The sequence below is a fragment of the Mobula birostris genome, chromosome 4 (assembly GCF_030028105.1).
Source record: "Mobula birostris isolate sMobBir1 chromosome 4, sMobBir1.hap1, whole genome shotgun sequence".
NCBI lineage: Eukaryota > Metazoa > Chordata > Chondrichthyes > Myliobatiformes > Myliobatidae > Mobula > Mobula birostris.
In genome coordinates, this window is record NC_092373.1 from 142,439,138 (window position 1) to 142,461,622 (window position 22,485).

Sequence of the window (22,485 nt, forward strand, 5' to 3'; positions counted from 1 at the left end):
TTAGAAGTTAGAAAACACCCAAGCCATAAAAAATGAATGGCAATTCACCAGAGGAAAAGCTTTAAAGGAGTAATCAAAGACTCTTTTGGTTGAAGAATTTAGACATACAACGCAAAACAGGCCCTTCCAGCCCAATGAGCTGCACTGCCCAACAAACCACCCATTTAACCCTAACCTAGTCCCAGGACAATTTACAATGACCAATTAACCTATTAGCTGGTATGTCTTTGGACTGTGGGAGGAGACGCGAGTACCTAGAGGATACCCACACAGAACATACAAACTTCCTGCAGACGGCACCAGAATTGAACTCTAAACTCCCATGCCCAGAGCTGTAATAGTGTCACACTAACTGCTATGCTCCCGTGGTGCCAACAAGGGAGTAAATAAAGTAATTAAAGTTGTTTGAAGGGGTTGAAGAGCTAAATTATGGGAGTGAACAGAAGGACTAAAAATACCTAACGACAGAACTATAGAATTTAATTTTTTATTGTATGGTTCAAGAGCTGATATAGTTCAGTGTTTTTGGAGTGATTAATTAAGAAACCTGATAAATCAAGGAATGTGAACAGAAGAGTTTTGGAAAGCTGGTTTTAAAGGAAACCTGCAAACCATGAGGGGATTTAACCATACTGGCAACAGCAATGCTTACACTGACGTAAAGTCTAAGACAGTCAGTTTTATAGAGATGGAAGTAACTCTTCTTTTGGGTCAGCAACTTCATTTGAAGTTAAACAGAATGCATGTTTACATGTAGACTGACTCAGCTTGTGGCAAAAACTGAAAAGCAACAACATGCTTTAGAAAAATTCTATGGTCACCAAAGCTCTGATGATATTGTCTGATCTCTGAAGTAGAGGAATTGGAGAACCACACAGTGTGGGGAAAATGAATTAAACATAATTGGTGAAACCTTGAACTTAATAATTGTTGATTTCCAGGAGCACTCAAATTCCATAACTTCTCTATTGTTAAATTTTCTTTCTGATGATTGTATCAGCATTCCTCAAACTAAAAATTGAATGGAAAATGATGTTGATTTTGAGTTCATGATCAGAAAGATATTCATGTCTTTTGATATTATAACTGTTTGTGCTCTGGGGCATAGATACGTATTTCCTCTAGTTACACTACATTGCATTTGAAAATTATATCTAAACAGGTTCTAACACTTAATATTGTAGGTGATATTAACTGTAAATTGAATTATTTTATTTTTTGAAATTTACAAAAATAATATCAAACTCTATTTCTTTAATTCAAGATGTTTTGTCCTCTTCCAGTGCCTTTTGCAAGTTGGAGAATTTTCACCGATTAGACCACTTTTTCAGTTTGTACTTCCAACGAGCCTTTCAACCAGCAAGGTTAAACTGTAGTACCAGTCCCAGTTCCCAGCTTTATAGTAGTTCAACAGCTTTGTTTTTAGACACACTACCTGGAGTCCGCTGGCTTACATTACCCCAGTACATTAAGGTATATTGAAAATATTCATATCTAACAATTGTATCCTTTGCAGTGGATCTTCTACTGCGTTTTTATTGTACAGCTTTTATCTTTCTCTTCAAATACATTTTGTCTATTACAAATTCAAAACCATTCTTGTCCTGAAAGTGAGCAGTGGATGTTTTATGCAGCTTATTGTGAAGTATGAAATTCTCCAGGCATTGTGAATAACACATTTGCAAATGAATTTATGAAGGTTTTATTAGTTTAGTTTTTTCTAATTTATGTGAAAGAAGAAAAAAAGTAGTAATGTACTTAAATGAAAATTGTTGTCCCAAGCCATTTTGTATATCACTATTCAAAAATAATTAATAAACATCAAATGACAAAAGTGATAATAGAATCTATATTCCATTCAGGAATTTAGAAGAACAGTCCACTTTGTCTTGCACAAACTTTTTCTGGAGTATTCTTGTTTTTCCATCATGGAGAAGTAGAGGTTGCTGAACAGTAATTAATAATCTGTCTTGCTTCATTCTGTATTTTAAGTTCCTTTCTCTCCTTGGATATCTGTACTTACCCACGTAATAGGGTTTCAGTGAAATAAGCAACTGACTACAACTGTCTATTAAGTATATATTTGGCAGTGCAGGGGTGACAAGGATGTCAAAGCATAATAATCATTTGCAGCATATACAGTTTATTTAAAAATCCATTATCTATAACCATTTAAAATATTATAATGTGCCTTTAAATTTACAAGTTAAACAATCATTAGTTGTTTAATATGTAACCATGGGGAAAGTTACTGACTTTTTAGAAAATAATTAGAATAGGTTCTTGTATTTTACTTACTCTCATTATTTTAATTTCAGATGGATATTGATACCATATTGAGTGATCTAGAATCTGCAGACTTTGGAGAACTGGTAAAAATACCACAATAGTTCACATCACTAGATCATCATTGCATGCAAGTCCATCCTAGGTTGTGTTTGATGTAAAACTGCTGGCTGATATTTGTGTTCACAATTTATCAAAATTGGTTATGGGCCATTTGATGGACAGTTAATATGATGTGTTAATGACAAAGCATAAATAACTCAAAATTGATTTTACATTTTTAATAAAATGATAATTCATATCTTTACTGTATGTAGTAAAGTATATACCTCATTTGCATAGCATTCAGAACTTTAGTGCTTGCGCAGCAAAGTAACAACAGTAAATGAAAAAGACTGCAGATTTTAGAAGTATTAAATGAAAACAGACACTACTGGAAATACTCAACAGTTGAAGTTGCATCTGCTGGAAGAGAAACAAGCTTCATGTTTCAGGGCAAAGACTCTTCCTCAGAACTGTTTGAGAGGATTTCGAGCAGCTCTTGTTTTTATTAAAATAATGTAAGTAATTCCATAAGAAAATAACAGAGTTAGGCCATTTGGCCCATCCAGTCTGCTCTGCCATCCCATCATTGACTGATTTATTATCCTTCTCAACTACATTCTCCTGCCTTCTCCCCGTAACTGTTTGACATCCTAACTAATCAGGAACCTATCAACCTCCTCTTTAAATATACTCAATGACTTGGCCTCCACAGCCGTCTGTGGCAATGAATTCCACTGATTCAGCGCCCTCTGACTGAAGAAATTACTGCTCATCTCTGTTCTAAATGGATGTTCTTCTATTCTGAGGCTGTGCCCTCTGGTTCTATATTCACCTACTATAGGAAACATCCTCTCTGTATCTACTCTACCTTGGCCTTTTAATATTCAATCTAATTTGGCACTTGCCTTCCTTACCACTGACTCAACCTGCAAGTTAACCTATAGGGAATCCTACACAAGAACTTCTAAGTCTCTTTACATCTCTGATGTTTGAATTTTCTCCCTGTTCAGAAAATAATCTACATCTTTATTCCTTTTACCAAAGTGCATGACTATACACTTCCCTACGTATATTTCACCTGCCACTATTTTGCTCATTCTTCCAATCTGTCCTAGTTCTGCTGCTGACTCACTGCTTCTTTACCTATCCTTGTATCATCTGCAAACTTGGCCACAAAGCCATCAATTCCGTCTACCAATCATTGACATACTGTATAATGTGAAAATTAAGTGGTCTCAATGTCGACTCCTGCAGAACACCACTAGTCACCTGCAGCCAACCAGAATAAGCCTCATTTATTCCCACTCTTCCTGGAACCTGAGAGTCAGCCAATCTTCCATTCATGCTAGTATCCTTCCTATAATACCATGGGCTGTTATCTCATTAAGCAACCTCATGCCTGACATATTGTCAAAGGACTTCTGAAAATTCAAATATACAATTTCCATTTTTCTTTTTCTATCCTGACTCCAACATTTTCCCAACCACTGAAGTCAGGCTAAATGGCCTATCATTTCCTTTCTTCTGCCTCCCTCCCTTTTTAAAGAGTGGAGTGACAGTTGCAATTTTCCCATCCTCCGGAACCATTCCAGAATTTAGTGATTCTCTAAAGATCATCACTAATTCCTCCATAATCTCTTCAGCTACATCTTTCAGAACCCTGTGGTGTAATCCAGCTGGTCCAGGTTACTTATCTACTTCAGACCTTTCAGCTTCCCAATCACCTTCTCCTTAGTAATAGCAACTAAGCTCACTTCTGCCCCCTGTCACTCTCAAACTTCTGGCATACTGCTAGTGTCTTCCACAGTGAAGACTGACACAAAATACTTATTACATTCATCCGTCATTTCTTTGTCCCTGATTACTACCTCTCAGCGACATTTTCCAGTGGTGCAATATCCACTCTTGCCTCTCTTTTTATACATCTGAAAAAACACTTGGTATCCTTTTTTATTTTATTGTCTAGCTTTCCTTCATATTTCATTTTTTTTCTCTCCTTATTACTTTATAAGTTGCCTTCAATGGGTTTTTAAAAACTTTCCAGTCCTCTAACTTCCCACTAATTTTTGCTGTATCATATATCCTCTCCTTTGCTTTTATGCTGTCTTTGACTACCCTTGTCCGCCGCAGTTGCCTTATCCTTTGTTTAACATACTTCTTCATCTTTGGGATGTATCTATCCTGCGCCTTCCATATTGCCCCCAGTAACTTCAACAACTGTTGTTCTGCCGTCACCCCTGATAGTGTCCCCCTCCAATCAACTTTGGCCAGCTACTCTCTCATACTTCTGTAAATCCCTGTACTCCACTGTATTACTGATACATCTGACTTTATCTTCTCCCTCTCAAACTGCAGAGTGAATTCTATCACATTATGATCATTGCTACCTTAAGGGTTTCTTTGCCTTAAGCTCCCTAATAAAATCTGATTCATTACTCAACATCCAATCCAGAATTACCTTTTTCCTAGTGGGTTCAACCAGAAGCTGCTCTGAAAAACCACCTCATAGGCATTCTACAAATTCCCTCTCTTGGGATCCAGCACCAATCTGATTTTCCCAATCTACCTGCATATTGAAACCCTCCATGACTATCATAACATTAACCTTATTACATGCCTTTTCTATCTCCTGTTGTAATTTATATCCCACCTTCTGGCTAATGTTTAGAACTCTCATGAGGGTCTTTTTACCCTTACAGTTTAACTCTACCTACAAGGATTCTACATCTTTCTTGATCCTGTCACTTCTTTCTAAGGATTTGATTTCAGTTTTTTAAAAACAGAACCACCCCAACCCTCTGCTTACCTGTCTGTCTTTTCAATACAATTGTGTATCCTTGGATGTTAAGCTCTCAACTATGGTCTTCTTTCAGCCATGCCTTAGTCATACCAACAACGTTATATCTACCAATCTCTTAACTGCACTACAAGAAAATCTTCCTTATGATGTATACTGTGTGCATTCAAATATAACATCTTCATTCCTTTAGTCATCATTCTTTTCAATTTTTGCCCCCATGTTACACTTCAACTCATCCTACTGTCTGCAATTTTGCCCTATTATTTGTCTGTCTTTCCTCACAGTCTTACTACATAATGTATCGACTTACATACCAACTGTGCCATAGAAACATAGAAAATAGGTGCAGGTGTGGGCCATTCGGCCCTTCGAGCCTGCACCGCTATTCAGTATGATCATGGCTGATCATCCAACTCAGAACCCTGTACCAGCCTTCTCTCCATACCCCCTGATCCCTTTAGCCACAAGGGCATATGTAACTCTTAAATATAGCCAATGAACTGGCCTCAACTGTTTCCTGTGGCAGAGAATTCCACAGATTCACCACTCCCTGTGTGAAGAAGTTTTTCCTAATCTCCGTCCTAAAAAGCTTCCCCTTTATCCTCAAACTGTGACCCCTTGTTCTGGACTTCCCCAACATCGGGAACAATCTTCCTGCATCTAGCCTGTCCAATCCCTTTAGGATTTTATACGTTTCAATAAGATCCCCCCTCAATCTTCTAAATTCCAACGAGTATAAGCCTAGTCAATCCAGTCTTTCATCATATGAAAGTCCTGCCATCCCAGGAATCAATCTGGTGAACCTTCTTTGTACTTCTTCTATGGCAAGGATGTCTTTCCTCAGATTAGGGGACGAAAATTGCACACAATACTGCAGGTGTGGTCTCACCAAGGCCTTGTACAACTGCAGTAGTACCTCCCTGCTCCTGTACTTGAATCCTCTTGCTATGAATGCCAGCATACTATTCGCCTTTTTCACCACCTGCTGTACCTGCATGCCCACTTTCAATGACTGGTGTATAATGACACCCAGGTCTCGTTGCACCTCCCCTTTTCCTAATCGGCCACCATTCAAATAATAATCTGTTTTCCTGTTTTTGCCACCAAAGTGAATAACCTCACATTTATCCACATTAAATTGCATCTGCCATGAATTTGCCCACTCACCTAACCTATCCAAGTCTCCCTGCATCCTCTTAGCACCCTCCTCACAGCTAACACTGCCACCCAGCTTCGTGTCATCCGCAAACGTGGAGATGCTGAATTTAATTCCCTCATCTAAGTCATTAACATATATTGTAAACAACTGGGGTCCCAGCACTGAGCCTTGCGGTACCCCACTAGTCACTGCCTGCCATTCTGAAAAGGTCCCATTTATTCCCACTCTTTGCTTCCTGTCTGCCAACCAATTCTCTACCCACATCAATACCTTACCCCCAGTACCGTGTGCTTTAAGTTTGCACACTAGTCTCCTGTGTGGGACCTTGTCAAAAAGCCTTTTGAAAATCCAAATATACCATATTCACTGGTTCTCCCCTATCCGCTCTACTAGTTACATCCTCAAAGAGTTCTATGAGATTTGTCAGACATGATTTTCCTTTCACAAATCCATGCTGACTTTGCCCGATGATTTCACCGCTTTCCAAATATGCTGTTATCACATCTTTGATAACTGACTCTAGCATTTTCCCCACCACCGATGTTAGGCTAACCAGTCTATAATTCCCCGGTTTCTCTCTCCCTCCTTTTTTAAAAAGCGGGGTTACATTAGCCTCAGGAACTAGTCCAGAATCTAAAGAGTTTTGAAAAATTACATTAATGCATCCACTATTTTCTTGGACTACTTCCTTAAGCACTCTGGGATGCAGACCATCTGGCCCTGGGGATTTATCTGCCTTTAATCCCTTCAATTTACCTAACACCACTTCCCTACTAACATGTATTTCCCTCAGTTCCTCCATCTCACTGGACCCTCTGTCCCCTACTATTTCCGGAAGATTATTCATGTCCTCCTTAGTGAAGACAGAACCAAAGTAGTTATTCAATTGGTCTGCCATGTCCTTGCTTCCCATAATCAATTCACCTGTTTCTGTCTGTAGGGGACCTACATTTGTCCTAACCAATCTTTTCTTTTCACATATCTATAAAAGCTTTTACAGTCAGTTTTTATGTTCCCTGCCATTTTTCTCTCATAATCTTTTTTCCCTTTCCTAACTAAGCCCTTTGTTCTCCTCTGCTGGACTCTGAATTTCTCCCAGTCCTCAGGTGAGCCACTTTTTCTGGCTAATTTGTATGCTTCTTCTTTGGAATTGATACTATCCCTGATTTCCCTTGTCATCCACGGGTGCACTACCTTCCCTGATTTATTCTTTTGCCAAACTGGGATGAACAATTGTTGTAGTTCATCCATGCGATCTTTAAATGCTTGCCATTGCATATCCACCGTCAACCCTTTAAGTGTCATTTGCCAGTCTATCTTAGCTAATTCATGTCTCATACCTTCAAAGTTACCCCTCTTTAAGTTCAGAACCTTTGTTTCTGAATTAACTATGTCACTCTCCATCTTAATGAAGAATTCCACTATATTATGGTCACTCTTACCCAAGGGGCCTCTCATGACAAGATTGCTAATTAACCCTTCCTCATTGCTCAATACCCAGTCTAGAATAGCCTGCTCTCAGTTGGTTCAAAAAACCATCCCGCATACATTCCAAGAAATCCTCTTCCTCAGCACCCTTACCAATTTGGTTCACCCAATCTATATGTAGATTGAAGTCACCCATTATAACTGCTGTTCCTTTATTGCACACATTTCTAATTTCCTGTTTAATACCATCTCCAACCTCACTACTACTGTTAGGTGGCTTGTACACAACTCCCACCAGCGTCTTCTGCCCGTTAGTGTTATGCAGCTCTACCCATATTGATTCCACATCCTCCCGGCTAATGTCCTTCCTTTCTATTGCGTTAATCTCCTCTCTAACCAGCAGTGAGCCATCCCCCTGAGATAAAAGTTTGAACCTTCATTTCAATTTAGCCAGGATGAACATTGTGACATTGTTGGTCATTTGAAAAATGGGCTTCATGCAACAAACACAAATTTTTTGGGTTCATTTTATCACAAAACATGTTTATAAAAATTTGCATTAGCACAGGTTGTTTCCCTTGGTTGCATTTAAAATGGCTGTAAGCAGTTCCATTTGTGGAGATTAAGTTGTGAACAGTAATAGAAATGGAAATATGATAACAAGGTCATTACTGGAACATAGGTTAAAGATGGACAAGAACGGCATCAGCTGTGTTGATTTTTTTAATATATAAGAAAAGATAGCTGGTGGGAAAGACAGATGAGCAAATAGTAAATGAGAGACCAGTAAGCATCTCATTTCAGTGATAAATCCTTAAGGCTTACAGTATCACCCATTTTTTTTATTTATACTTTTTTTTAGCAAAGTAAAGCTTCCTAAATCAAGTGACAAGCTAACAAATTGTAACATGCATGGAGATATTAGGACAGGTGACCAACGCCTTGTTCAATGAAGTTCTGTGGTATATCTTAAATGAAGGAGAAAGTTATGGAGAATTTTACAAAGAGATTGCTGGTGCTTGAAGCATAGGCAGCTGAAAGGATAACTACATGGGATGGAACAATTAAAATCAGAGTTGCACAGGACACCAGAAATAGAGAATTGCTCAGATCTCAAGGAGCTGTAGGAGATAACAAAAATATGAGGGATGAGACCCATGCATTTTTTGAAAACAGTTCCTGGAATCTCAGCTGGTTGAAAAGGAAGTATATAATGTGAGAGATACACTGTACATGTGAATTTAGTGGCAGAAGTAGACCAAATGGCCCCTCAGGCCCGCTGCATTGTATTTTTTTCACTATCTTGTTCCTCTGCCTTGTAAAGAAAAATTCTTCCATTTCCATCTGAGGCAAAGGATTCTAAAGACACATGAACCTTTGAGGGCAAAACAAAACATTTCATACATGTTTAAATGGGTGATCACTTACAATGAGATTGCTGGTGCCAGCTGAAAGGATAACTCTCCTAGTTCAAGAGAAAACTTCTCTCCATGTCTATCCTGACAAGACTCTTCAGGAGCTTGTAGGTTTCAATGAAGTCACCTCTCATCTCTATCAGATAAAACTCTATCAGATAAAAGCCTAGCCTGAACAAACTCTCCTCATAAGATAACTCACTCTATTCAGGCATTCATCTGGTAAACATTTATTCTTTCAGCATATTAACATGGAGACTATGACTGGATTAGGCATTCCAGGTGTGGACTTGTGGACCCACCAGTGCTCTATACAATGGCAGTATAATCCCCTCCTTTTTATTCAGTCCCCATCTAACACCCCTCTCCACCACCATACAATAATTAATAACTTTCTAACAGAAAATGCTGGAAACACTCAAAGATATGCTGGGAAAAAAACTGATTTAACCTATCAAACAGAGGACCTTTATCAGGACTGGGGTGGGTGGGGGGAAACAGGAAAGTTGCAGAGAGTATTGAGGAATGATGAATAGAACATAGGGAATCTCGCTGATGGATGGAAATGCTATTGGTGGAGTCATTTGGTTGATGAGCATAGCTACAGGGTGGGGGGGAAGCAAAGCAACATGTAAAAACTCTGAAAAGCTGCCAGTTATGTATGTGAGCGGTAGAACCTAGGGAGAGTAAAGTGGGATCAGCATAAGATTAGTTTAACATGCTTGATGGTTGGTACGGACTTGATGATCTGTCCGTGGCTATAGGTAGATAGGTGCCACTCTGATTTCCTGTAGGTAGGTGCCCATGGCTCCATGGGACACATTGAAAACAGCAATTTTTGAAAACTTGTTTTTTACTTGCAAAGAATCTTTCACTTATAGCTACACAGATATTAACTATTTAGAATATTGTTCTCTAAAATAATGGTCAAAACAAGAGAATATATGCTCCTGTGTCAGTTAATTTTGTTGTCAACCTACTGTTTGGATAGGTACATGGAGCTTGGAAAAATAGAGGGCTATGGGTAACCCTAAGTAATTTCTCATGTAAGGACATGTTTGTGGGCCAAAGGGCCTGTATTTTGCTATAAGTTTTCTATGTTTCTATCAAATCTGTTGCCACCAAGAACCTAATTATCTTGTCCTGATTTCAGTCTGAAGATTATTATGATATGCAACGATTATATGTGATATTGGGCTCCTGTCTATTCTTCAAGGTAAGGGTAGTTATTGATGTTAGAAGACAAAACTTAAGGAAAAGTATCAAACTGTGCCTTAACAATATTACAACCTGCACAACAATACTACATTGTTGATCAATTCATGAATTTTGTAAATAGGAAAATTTGCTAGGACAGTGGAGATGGAAGTGCTTTGGAAAGTGATTCGGTGAATCTAAAGTTAAACAGTTGTTAAACTTGTGATAAAAAGTACTCACCACCATAATAATAATAATAATATTTAATTTTTGAATGAAACCTAACTCCCAAAGTAAGGGCTTGAAAAATGTTTGCTAGTAGGTTTGAGATGGAAGTGTTTTCAGTTAGTTATTAGATAAAACCGGTGAAGATAGCCTAGTGTATAATTTGTACAACTTGCAGAAATGCACTTATTCTTTTATGGAAAATAATGAATTTCTTTTCAATAACAATGTGATATTTGCAATTCATGATATTTGATTTTATAGCAATCCTTTTCTTACTTTATTTTCTGTATTTTCATTTTATTTTTAAGGGTTATTTGATTGGCAATCATTTGCCCAAAGATGATCTCCTTGACATCGCACTTTATTGTCAGCATTATTGCTTACTTCCCCTAGCAGCAGAGAAACGGATTGGTCAGCTGGTCATATGGCGTGAAGTGTTTCCATATAGATATCTTGTATCAAGTAGTGAGCCAATCATTGAGGGTTACCAGGAACCAAAAGGAAGATACTTTTTGCTGATTGTTGGTTTGGTATGCATCAATTTATGTGTATCAATATATGATGCAATACAGTTCAAATGTGAGCATTCTAAAGGAAGTATTATTGTTCTATGATTGGGCTAAAGACATTTATGCATTGGATCAAGTTACCTGCATCACATTTTAAATTATATAGTCTCTTATTGTGAAGGCTTTAAATGATTGTAGTAATTCCATATGGTCACTAATTAAGCTCAACTGTATGGAACCATTTCTAAATGTAAAATAAAAAAAATCAACACAAGCTTTAGCCATAAAAATACAAATTAAGTACAATGGGCAGAACAAATTTTGAAGATAGTTAAATGACTCAACTTGCATTATATGTTGTGGGATATTAAATAAAAAGCGCATGAAAATACTTGCTATGAAGTCTCTTCGAGCTCTTTGTAGAGCAATCCTATTATTTCCAATCCTTTTTTTCCCTGCAGCTCTGCAAATTATTTCCCTCAAGAAACTATCCAATTCCTTTTTAAAAGTCATAAAATTTTCTACAAAATCCGCTTTTGCAACCTCATTTTTGGCCATTACAAAAAGAGAAATTTCATGGTATCTAGCACTTAGCTAGTTTATCTTTCTGTCAAAGGGCAGATCTGACTGGTCCATGAATGTCATCTCATTCTTTACTGCCTAAACTACTGTAGGTTTATCCTTGACTCTAAAAATAATTCCTGTTTTAATTTCTCAGTCACCATCATCTCCCTAAAACTTCTTCAAAATCCCCTTCAAGTGGAACTTAATGACTTCTTTGAAACCAAGATCAAGACAACATGCTTCTTTCAACCTTTTCCTTCCCAAGTGAGCAATGTGTTAATCCTTAGCCTGAACTTCTATTCTACACTTTCATTTTCATCTGTTCCCATTAATCCACTTTCACTACATTGCTGATTAGGCATTTTTTTCCTGGGTTGTAAGGAGACATTGTTAGCTCTTTGTAAGTAGTGTCACCAATATTTTTAAAGCCACCATCATCGTTTCTAATCAAAACCTTTGTTTTTTACTTTTTGTCTTTGCATATCAGTACCATACAGTATCTCTTTCTCCAGTCATAAACTGCAACTTCTTTCCAACTTTTTTGCTAATGTGACCTGCCATTCACTGGTTGAATCTCTGTACTCAGACTGAGCTGGAAGGGTCTGTTACCATGTCATATCTTTAAAACAAAAATTAAATTAAAAAATAAAATATACATTTTTTATTGATTGTAAAATCCAGAATAACGGTCTAGTCTACTGCTCTTTAAAATGATGCCAGTAGGATCTTAAATTCTTTTACATCACCTCTATAAGTTCACACCTCCTCTGTACTCTGCTGTCTGTCTAGACTTTGTGCTCATGTCTGTAGATGCACTGATGCTAAAGCAAGACATGACAATATCGAACCAAAACATATGTAGAGTCATAAAAAACTGCAGCACAGAAACAAGCCCTTTGTCACACCCAGTCTGTGCTGAACCATCGACCTGCACCTGGACCATAACCCTCCCATACATGTACCTTTCCAAACTTCTCTTGAACATTGAAATCGAAATCACATCCACCACTTACACTGCCAACTCATTCCACACTGTTCACAAGTGAAGAAGTTTCCCCTCATGTTCCCCTTAAACATTTCACCTTTCACCTTTAACCCATGACTTCTAGTTGCAGTGTCACCTAACCTCAGTGGAAAAGAGCCTGCTTGCATTTACCCTATCTATACCCCTCACAATTTTGTATACCTCTATCAAATCTCCCCTCAATCTTCTATGTTCTAGGGAATAAAGTTCTAACTTATTCAACCTTTCCTTATAACTCAGGTCCTCCAGTCCCAGCAATATCCTTGTAAATTTTCACTGTACTCCCTCAATTTTATTCTACATCTTTCCTGTAGGTAGGTGACCAAAACTGCATCATTAATCCCTACATAGGAGCACTTTGCAATTAACGTAAAAGTAACAATATAGCTACAAGCACCCTACTCTTTGCCTAGGTATGGATCTTCTAATGAGTATTCAGTAGGAATGTCTAGAAGTACTTGAAATATAATAATTAATTAAGGTTTCTATTTCTTCAGAGGCACTTCATGCTGTGTGTGGTGTTAGAAGCAGGAGGATGTGCATCCAGAGCAATTGGAAATCCGGGACCAGACAGTATTTATGTTGACCAAGTTAAAGCAACCTTATTTCAGCTTGAGGGACTAGAAGCCAGTATACAAGGTAGGCTGACCAGTCCTTCCACTCCATACCTATCATGTGCTGATTGGTTCCTCCCTCCTCGTGACAAGTTTGAAAGTATCACCAGTTCCCCTATCATCAGTAAGCTGCAAGGTACATCTAAGTCAACACAATCTCCAAAAAGCCGAAGGACATTATTTGGAGATTCCAGCCTGAGGATGCCAAAATCTGGTCCTCCAAGGAGCAATAGTACATCTGATAATGCTGGTGAAAGATCTGGAGATACTAGTTCCTTCAGTATGAACTTCAATTCATTTTCTACATCCAGTAACATCAAGAAGCATCTCCGTAGAGAGACTCTGGGTTCTGGTGGATCTGAGGTCAGTAGACGTGTGCTTGAGGTAATAGTGTGGTTTGAAGCCATCAAATAATCATTAAATGTATATATAGAGAGTACATTTAAAATCTTTTGTTCAATATATTTGACTAAAATTTTATGACATCTAGTATAAGTTGGATGAATGCCTACAGAAATGAATGTCACTCATTTATGAATTCTTCCCTTAACCATACCTCTCCAACTTCCTGTTAGTGAGAAATAGGCTTTTCCTTTACTGTCCTTTCAAGAATGAATCTGAAGGTAGTGGTGAATATGTTAACTTTGTCGCATGCAACTACACAGATTTGGACTGAGACTTCAAGAAGAAGCAAAGCTCTGTTGAGCTTGCTGTTACTACAATGCAAACTATAGCTGATGATGTTCAAGAGGTGTTCACGTACTTTTCCAATAAGTAGTGTTCTCGGTGCAAAAAATACAGACCAAGGTATCATAATATTACTATTTAGGCATTGTGTGTTTCATCTGTTCAATGACCTTTGCATCACTTTCAGTGTTATGTTAATGACTTGTTATAATCAGGATTGAGTTCAAAGGTCCAGTTTAACGTCAGAGAAATGTATACAATATACATCCTGAAATGCTTTTTCTTCTCAAGCATCCACAAAAACAGAGAAGTGCCCCAAAGAATGAATGACAGTTAAACGTGAGAACCCCAAAGTTGCCCCCCAGCTCCCCCTCCTGCGCGTAAGTGGTAGCAAGCAACGATTCCCCCCCCCCCAGCAAAAAAAGTGCACCCGCTACCAAGCACAAGCATGAGCTAAGCAATAGCAAAGACACAAGCCCTGCAGGTCAATTTTGTCGCTTTCTACGAGCTCTGTACCTGAAGATCGCAAAGATCTCAGGTCTTCAGGCCCACAGCGAAAGATTTTCCGGCCTCCCCGGCGACACGCAAGTCTCCTGCCTTGACACCAACCCTTGGTCTGCCCGTCTCCAAAAGCCCTGAGATCTTAGGCTTTCAAATTCAAGCTGGACTCTCAGGCCGAACCCTTGGCGTGCCGAACAACCACGGCCAGTCCTGAAACCCTGAGAACGGGTCCCATTCTCACAAAGAACCAAAGTCTGTATTTAACTCCAGGTCAGGGTCTTCAAAACAATCCTGAAAGGGAAGAATAGAGATATTAAAGATGGAATTAGAGCTGTTTCCGAAGATGCAAGCAAAGGAGTCGCCGTTTAACACCATCTTAAGTCCGCCTCCGCCGTTGAAGAAAGTACAGAGTAAAAATCTCCCCATGAAAGAGAGAAAAAGGTTTGAAGTTCCTTTCTGGTATTTCTTAAATCTTAAAGAAATCACGTCTGCTCGTTTTCTAGCCCCCGCTTTTAACCCTGTGCCCTTTCTCAATGTGAGTTTCAGCCTTTCCTTGTCTCTCACTCCCTTCCTTCCACTTGGTAGCGTCTTTCAGAAAATTTCAAGCAATCTTCTGGTCTTTTCCAGCCCAGGCACTGAACATTCATTCACAAAATGCAACTGGCAAATTTCTGCAAGCAATAATCTTCTAAAAAAAATTTAATGATGTAAAGAAATGTAAGAATGGCAAACAAATGCACAATTCAGGTTTGCTTCAATCTCTACAAGATGTTGACTACTTTGGGTATAGGACAAACCACAGAAAATTAACAGTGCTGTGAACTTGCTTTTAATCAAACATGAGCTGCAAAATTCTCATTACTAATTTTTCCAGTATTCCAGGAAATAAGACTGACATCCCAATTTTTCTTCTGGCAGTCCCAATGTTCCCACTTTGTGATACAGGAGCCTGAAAACCTACACTCAGTGATTCAGAAACAGTTTTTTCTCCTTCGCTATCAGATTTCTTAATAGGCCAGGAACCCATGAATACTGCCGCATTATTCCTTTTATTTTTGCACTGTTTATTTATTTTTGCAATTAATAATAATTTTATGCCTTTACACTCCACTGCTATTGCAACAGAACAGATTTCACATCATATGTTAATGGTAATAAATCTGATTCTGATGCTGACTTTCCGAAGCTGTCAGGGAAATAATCAGTCATGCCAACACCAGCTTAATTAAGAATTTATTAACTTATAAATCTTTGTTACTAGTTACATGCCATAAGTTCAGAGAAGACCACACATAATTAAATCCCAAATGCAATTTGTTTGAACAGTTTCTATGAACAACTCAGGATTCCCTCTCAGCTCACAGCTTCTTTGAAAAGTTAATTACAAAGCCTTTTGGTTCCTTACAGCATATTAGGATGCAAATTTGACAGATACAGTTGTGGGCTCAGGTGGACTTGCTAATGTTTTTCGATCACAGAGCTGTGCATTTAGGCTTTTGATCAATGACACAGACCTGTACTACAGATATGAACTGCACTTAATCACTAAATTCTATCTGTTTTCCTGTTAATTGAGGAAATCTTTATTTAAATTAAAGCAAATTTTCTCAACATCTAAAGTACTAAATATTACATTTACTCATGTAAGAAGATATTTCCATTAGAACTCTTGGAAAAAATTCTCTTTCTCTTTTGTGCTAGAGAAAAATCATCTCATAGTTTACACCAATAGTAAAAATATTGTGATAGTTAAAATTAATTGCTGAGCAATGCTAACAAAGTATTATTTTACATTTTGGATATAGAGTTTGCTGCTAAATTAAAACTTGAAATATTGTTTATTTCTATAAAATTTTATTTTAAATCAATTAGTTAAAATCTAATACAATTCCAGAACAAGAAGAAACAAAGTTTTCTAAATCCATTTTTTCTGGGAAGTATGAAGAAAAGCCTTCCTGAGACAGAGACTGAGGAAATGCACTATATAAGAAAGTAAGTTTAAGTTTATACAATGTTCTTGTAATTTAAAAATTGATTTGTGTTTTCTTTTGTTTCCAGATCTGGTTATGCTTTATCTTTTTCTCAGTTTTTTTTTACTTACTTGATTACTGAAATAAAGAATTCAAATAAGTATATTTTGTGGATATGAGATGTATCTGTAAAATTCTTAATTTTTAATAAAAATTTTCATTATTTTTCATATCTTTGTCCTTGACAGATTATCAGCTTAGATAATTATTATTTGTTTCAGATTTTTCCTTTTACTTGTATCTCTTTCTGTAATAACCCTCACCCATGCCCACATGTGATGCCATTACATCACAGAAGTCCTACTATTCCATCCGACATCAGGTCAACACTGGTAGATTGATTAAAGTTAAGGAACGTGTAGACAATAGAAACAGTGCTGAAATAAAAGCAGAAAAGGAAGAAACAGATGAACATAGAATATGGAAATTTAAAATGATCAGGTGTAGAAATTAAGGAAGTGTATCTGTAAAATTGCCCCAGTACCTCTTTCAATGTTGATCGCATACCTGCGCTGATCAACTGGCTGGAGTGTTCACTGATTTCTTTAACCTCTCACTTCAGCAGTCTGGGATACGCATCTGCTTCATGCCCTTCCTTCCTAGCGTGTCACACCAGACAGCCAGCCATTCTTGTCTGGTGCGTAGTGTCAGGATTGGTCTCCTTTCGGAGGAATAACCGGATCACGATATGAACGTTCCTGATGCGACCCTTGTCTTTTGCGAGGCCGAGTGGCTAGCTCGACGCTCAACCCGGCACGGATGGAAAACATGCTCGGGGGGTGGCCCAACTTGGATTCGAACTCAGGAGCCTTCACTCCGAAGCCCGGCGCTGATGCCACTGCACCACCAGCCAGCCTGCTTCATGCAGGCTTCAATTACAAGAAGATACTAAATATAATTATATTCAATTATAAGCCCAAGAAGAACGTGTTATCACCCGGATTCAACGATTATCATCTGGTAGCACTTGCATCCATTGTGAAGAAGTGCTTTGAGAGGTTGGTGATGAAACATATTAACTCCTGTCTGAAGAGCGACATGGATCTGCCTCCAGTTTGCCTACCACTACAACAGGTCTACAGCAGATGCCATTTCATTGGCTTTTCACTCAACCCTGGAACATCTAGACAATGAAGATGCATACATCAGGATGCTCTTCATTGAGTACAGCACATTCAATCCTCAAAACTAATCAATAAGCTCCAAGACTTAGGCCTCAGTACCTCCTTCTGCAATTCCATCTTTGATTTCTTCACTTAAAGACCCCAGTTCGTTCAGATTGGCAATAACAATCTTCATCAGCACAGGTGTGCCACATGGCTGTCTGCTTAGTCCCCTGCTTACCTGCTTTATACTTATATAACTGTGAGGCTAAGCACAGCTCCAATGCCATATTTAAGTTTTCTGACACCATTGTTATTGGTCGAATCAAAGGTGGTGACAAAGCAGCATATAGGAGGGAGCTGAATGATGCTACAACAATAACCTGTCACTCAGTATCACAAAGCCAAAGAGCTAATTATTGACTAGGTGAAGGCATGCTGAAAGACTTGGGTTGTGCTGAATGTTTGGTTTCAAAGTCATATAAATTATGTCAACTTATAGATTAAGTATTTTCTCAAATGAAAGAAAATTGACACCAAACATTGTTGAAAGCCTGTTATATCTTGTTTTTCAGATTGACATCAGGCTCAGAAAACACTCTTTTTCACTATATTTCCTTAGAAGCAGTGCAGGGAATATTCATTACGCCCACACATACTGAAGTTGCACAACTTAATGGTTGTATTCACTCACAGTTAATCAAGAACTTCCATCGTTGTTGCTTATCAATTCGGTCAGTTTTCCAACAGACTATGGACAAATGGGTGAGGTTATTTAAAAATATATAGTCATTATTTAAAAATGCAATGTATTGATATCTATAGAACTTGTACTGAATGGGCCAGGGTAAATTAACATAAAAGTTGAAGAATTGGGTAAAGCAATGAAGCGGGTTACCACATACAGATGATTTCCTTTCAATCTACATTGGTCCAAAGTGGAAGAAATCAGTTTAGCCTGTATCGGATGTTGGTTTGGGGCACAATGCTATTATGATTAAACAACTGGTAGACTTTTTTAATGAGACTAACTCCATCACATCAATTGATATTATCAACTTTGGTTTTCGTTATTTGTATTCAGTGTATGGTACTGTTAAAATAAAGGGAAAAGGGAATTACTTATCATTTGGCCTGTCAAGTATCTGACTACGAATGCCGTATAGTTAGCCTAGTGTCTGAGTGGTGGCAAGCACTAATGTTTTAATTATGTGCATTTTTGTCTCGTCAGATACTAGAACTATGATGAATTTATCTATAGGGCCCATTTCTAAGAATGAAGCAGTGATGATGAACTTCTCAGAAGGATATATTGATATTTTAGTTAGTATACATACTGATATCTGATGGGAAGATACTTAAAAATTAGTTGGTGATAAAATAGAGGATATTTGCCAAGGTAGTATTAAATACTTAATGCAAATTGCATTCAGTTTATACTATCTTGGCAAATATCCTCTATCATCATTTTTGTTTTAATTTATCTACCTGGAATGTTAATTTGTTTTTTATAATCTATAGATAATGAGGATTTAATTTCAGTATGTATTTGTAGGAAAGATATCCAGATATTATCCACAATTCAACTCCAGTGAGTGTAAGGAAAAATAGCTCAGGACTTGGTCCAGTAAAGGAACATGGCATCTTATTCCAATGTAGTCCTGAAAATTGGACTGACCAGAAGAAGCCACCACCCAGCATGTCTTACTGGGTTGTTGGGTAAGTCGATATGACTAAAAGCTGTTAAGTTTGAAGTTACAATTTTTCATTGCATGATTTTTCTTAGTCAATAATTAGGTTTACATTATTATATCCCTAATAATCATTATTAGCATCCACAATAACTAAGCTTTAGTTTCCTGAGCCATCTTTTACATCACATAGCATATTCTGTGCATGTTCTTTTTAGTCACCCAATTTGTGTTGAGTGTTTATACACCACATCCCAGATATTTCAGTTTCTCAAACTATTGTTTCATGCTCGTTTATCTTTTTGTTTTGGCAATCCCGGGTAGATTCCGCAGTGGACTTGTGTTGCCCACCTCCATCTGTCCTGTGAAAATAGTGCACATCTCCTCTGCCCAAGCTGTTGATAACGCCAAGTATTCTTTACTGCAGAAAAAGGAGCTTTAATTTATTCATTCTTACTAATAACTGCGTTCTCTGCACTTGTTAAGCATTTTATGCACTTTCTCTAATGTTTCAATGTCCTTTTGAAGCCTTACACAGACTTATCTGCCTATTTAATAACTACAGTATTTCACCCTCTTACATGCATTTCCTTTGCCCTCACACACATTCTCTGCTACCTTGACTAACTTTCTCAGTTCTAAAGAGTGTCTTTGACCTGAAATGTTAAGTGTTTGTTTCACAGGTGCTGCCAAACCTGCTGAGTTTTTACATTATATTCTGATTTTATTTTGAGACTCCTGATGGGCCCCAGCCCTAATCATGTGTGCCTGCTATTGAATACTATTTCCTTTAAGATATGAATTATTTCACTCAGCCATAAAATCGGATTAATTTAATGTAATTATTTTTGCACAATAAGAACAATAATAAGAGATTACCAAATGCATACTAATTTCTTACTTAGTTGAAGGCAAGATGACAAATAGGTAGCTACTAGCAAACATCACAGGCAGATACACCTACTGGACTACCACCAGGGTAAGGCTTAAGGCAGTGGAACAGGATTAATTAGAAATATATCTTATCCACATTCAGTGCCACTTTATTAGGTATAAGAGTGGAACCCGCTATGGTCTTCTGCTACTGTAGTGCATCCACTTCAAGGTTCAGCATGTTCTGTGTTCAGAGATTACTGTTGTAATGTGTGGTTATTTGAGTTACTGTCACCTCCATGTCAGCTTGAAACAGTCTGGCCATTCTCCTTTGACCCTTGTCATTAACAAGGTGTTTTTCCCCACAGAACTGCCACTCTCTGGTTTTTTTATTTTTGTTTAGTTTTATGCACCATTCTCTACAAATTCTGGAGACTGAAAACCCATGAGATCAGCAGTTATGAGATAACTCAATCCACCCCGTCTGGCACCAACAATCATTCCATGGTCAAAATCACTTAGATCACGTTTCTTCCCCATTCTGGTGTTTGGGCTGAACAACAACTGAACCTCTTGACCGTGTCTCCATGCTTTTATGCATTGAGTTGCTGCTACATGACTGGCTGATTAGATATTTGCATTAATGAGCAGGTGTATGGTAATACCGAAAGAAGTGGCCACTGAGTGTACACTGAATTAAATTTGCTCCTATAATTACCAAATTTGTATTGATGCTTAACCTTTTTGCCCAAAATAACAACAATGTTATATAGTTAAACTATGATGCAATTTATATCATAATGAACTTGTAATTTTTCAATTGGAGAAGATTGTAAACAGCAATTTTTTTTTAAGGACACTGGGGGAGAAATTTGTGTTCCATAATTTTGCACTGAATGGATATGAGTCTATCAGACACCAATAGGCCTTGGCTACTATCAGTTAGTTCAACTGTTTGAACTATATGTATGTCTTGAAGCAGAGTATAACTGTAGCCAATCTCCTTGCACCAATGTAGCTCTGGGAACCTAAAAAAACAGTTCTCCTCTTTTGTAGCTTGAAGGACCAAGGGAATATTAAAGTACAGAAGCTTTAATGCACAGGACTAAAATTTAGATTTTCCATGTCATGTATCACAATCCTAGTACTGTAATCTGTTTCTCTTCTTACTATTGCAGAAGACTTCTTCTAGATCTTCATCCTCAAGAGTTTTATGTATGCTTCCATGATTCTGTGTCAGAGGTTGCTGTAGAGCTTGCTTTCAGACTGTCATTTGGATTGATTACATAATGTGGATGTTAATTTATAAGAACATTTTCTGTGAGCATAACATTACCACATTCCAAAATATACTGTATGTAGAACTAGATTCACAATTCTCTTTGGAATATTCCATTAACTTGATTCTGCATTCAAAATGTTGTTGAATATTTTTGATGAACTGTTAAATAATCAAGTATTTTAAAATATATATAGAATGGCAGAGTACCATCGATTGCCCTAAACCCAGTAATATAAAAACATACAATATTCTTGGTTTATTAAAGCAACAGTAAAAATAATTGGACCAATTCAAATAATGAAACAATTCTATAGCTGGATATAAATTAAATGTAATTGCAATCTAATTGAAAGAATTTAGATTTGTTATGTTTTCATTTCTTAGTGAATTTTGTTGGAACTGACCATAGAATAAAAATGAACTATTATTTGAAATATGTCTTTAAGGATATTTACACATGTTTTCTTTTCATAAAATAACACACCTGAATTGTAAGTTGACTGCTTTGGGAAAGATAATAAATGGAGCAGCTAAAACATTAACATGTCAGTCAATGTTGTCATATTCAAGTTCTCAAGTGATCATACAAAAACTAGTACTAAACTATTTCAATAAGGTATGGAAGCTTGGCTGTATAGAAGAGAAACAAAATTTGTAAGACTTTTCCAATGAATATTTTTGAGGAATGTAATGGACCATGAAGAGCATCCTTGCCTAGTACTGGGGAACTACCTTATGGGAAAGGGTTTTTAAACTTGAGGAGCTAGATCAAATAACCTTATTAAATGCAGTAACAAAACCACAGATGAAGGATCCAGAATAATATGCTGCTATTATTTGGAGGTGGGGGGGGGGGATTTTTTTTTTTTTTTTGCAGTTTTCAGCTGTATTTTCTACATGTAGAACTGTTTCGAGCTGCACATTGTGTTGAGCAGAATTTAAGAAAAAATACAATCACCTTGTCTTCAAGTTCTATCTTATCAGGTATTTAACACATATTTTTGTTTAATTTGACTTCTGTTTCTTGAAGCATCTGAAATCATTTGCTG

The 22,485-nt window shown here is 37.4% G+C and overlaps 1 protein-coding gene across 5 annotated transcripts in view; it reads left to right on the top strand.

The window, feature by feature from the left end:
* Positions 1 to 21,942, top strand: part of intu (inturned planar cell polarity protein) — a 93,915-nt gene extending 71,973 nt beyond the window's left edge. For 3 of the 5 annotated variants that reach the window (XM_072256141.1, XM_072256142.1, XM_072256143.1), the window contains 9 exons: positions 1,284 to 1,473; positions 2,319 to 2,372; positions 10,287 to 10,349; positions 10,867 to 11,088; positions 13,153 to 13,632; positions 16,352 to 16,449; positions 18,166 to 18,355; positions 19,146 to 19,309; positions 21,333 to 21,942. In XM_072256141.1, the coding sequence (XP_072112242.1) occupies positions 1,284 to 1,473; positions 2,319 to 2,372; positions 10,287 to 10,349; positions 10,867 to 11,088; positions 13,153 to 13,632; positions 16,352 to 16,449; positions 18,166 to 18,355; positions 19,146 to 19,309; positions 21,333 to 21,444 (1,573 nt within the window). In that variant the 3' untranslated portion in view covers positions 21,445 to 21,942. Of the gene's footprint in view, positions 1 to 1,283; positions 1,474 to 2,318; positions 2,373 to 10,286; positions 10,350 to 10,866; positions 11,089 to 13,152; positions 13,633 to 14,727; positions 14,893 to 16,351; positions 16,450 to 18,165; positions 18,356 to 19,145; positions 19,310 to 21,332 lie in introns of those variants that run through there. The other 2 variants (XM_072256144.1, XM_072256145.1) reach the window with 2 other exon arrangements.
* The last annotated feature ends 543 nt before the right edge of the window (positions 21,943 to 22,485 follow it).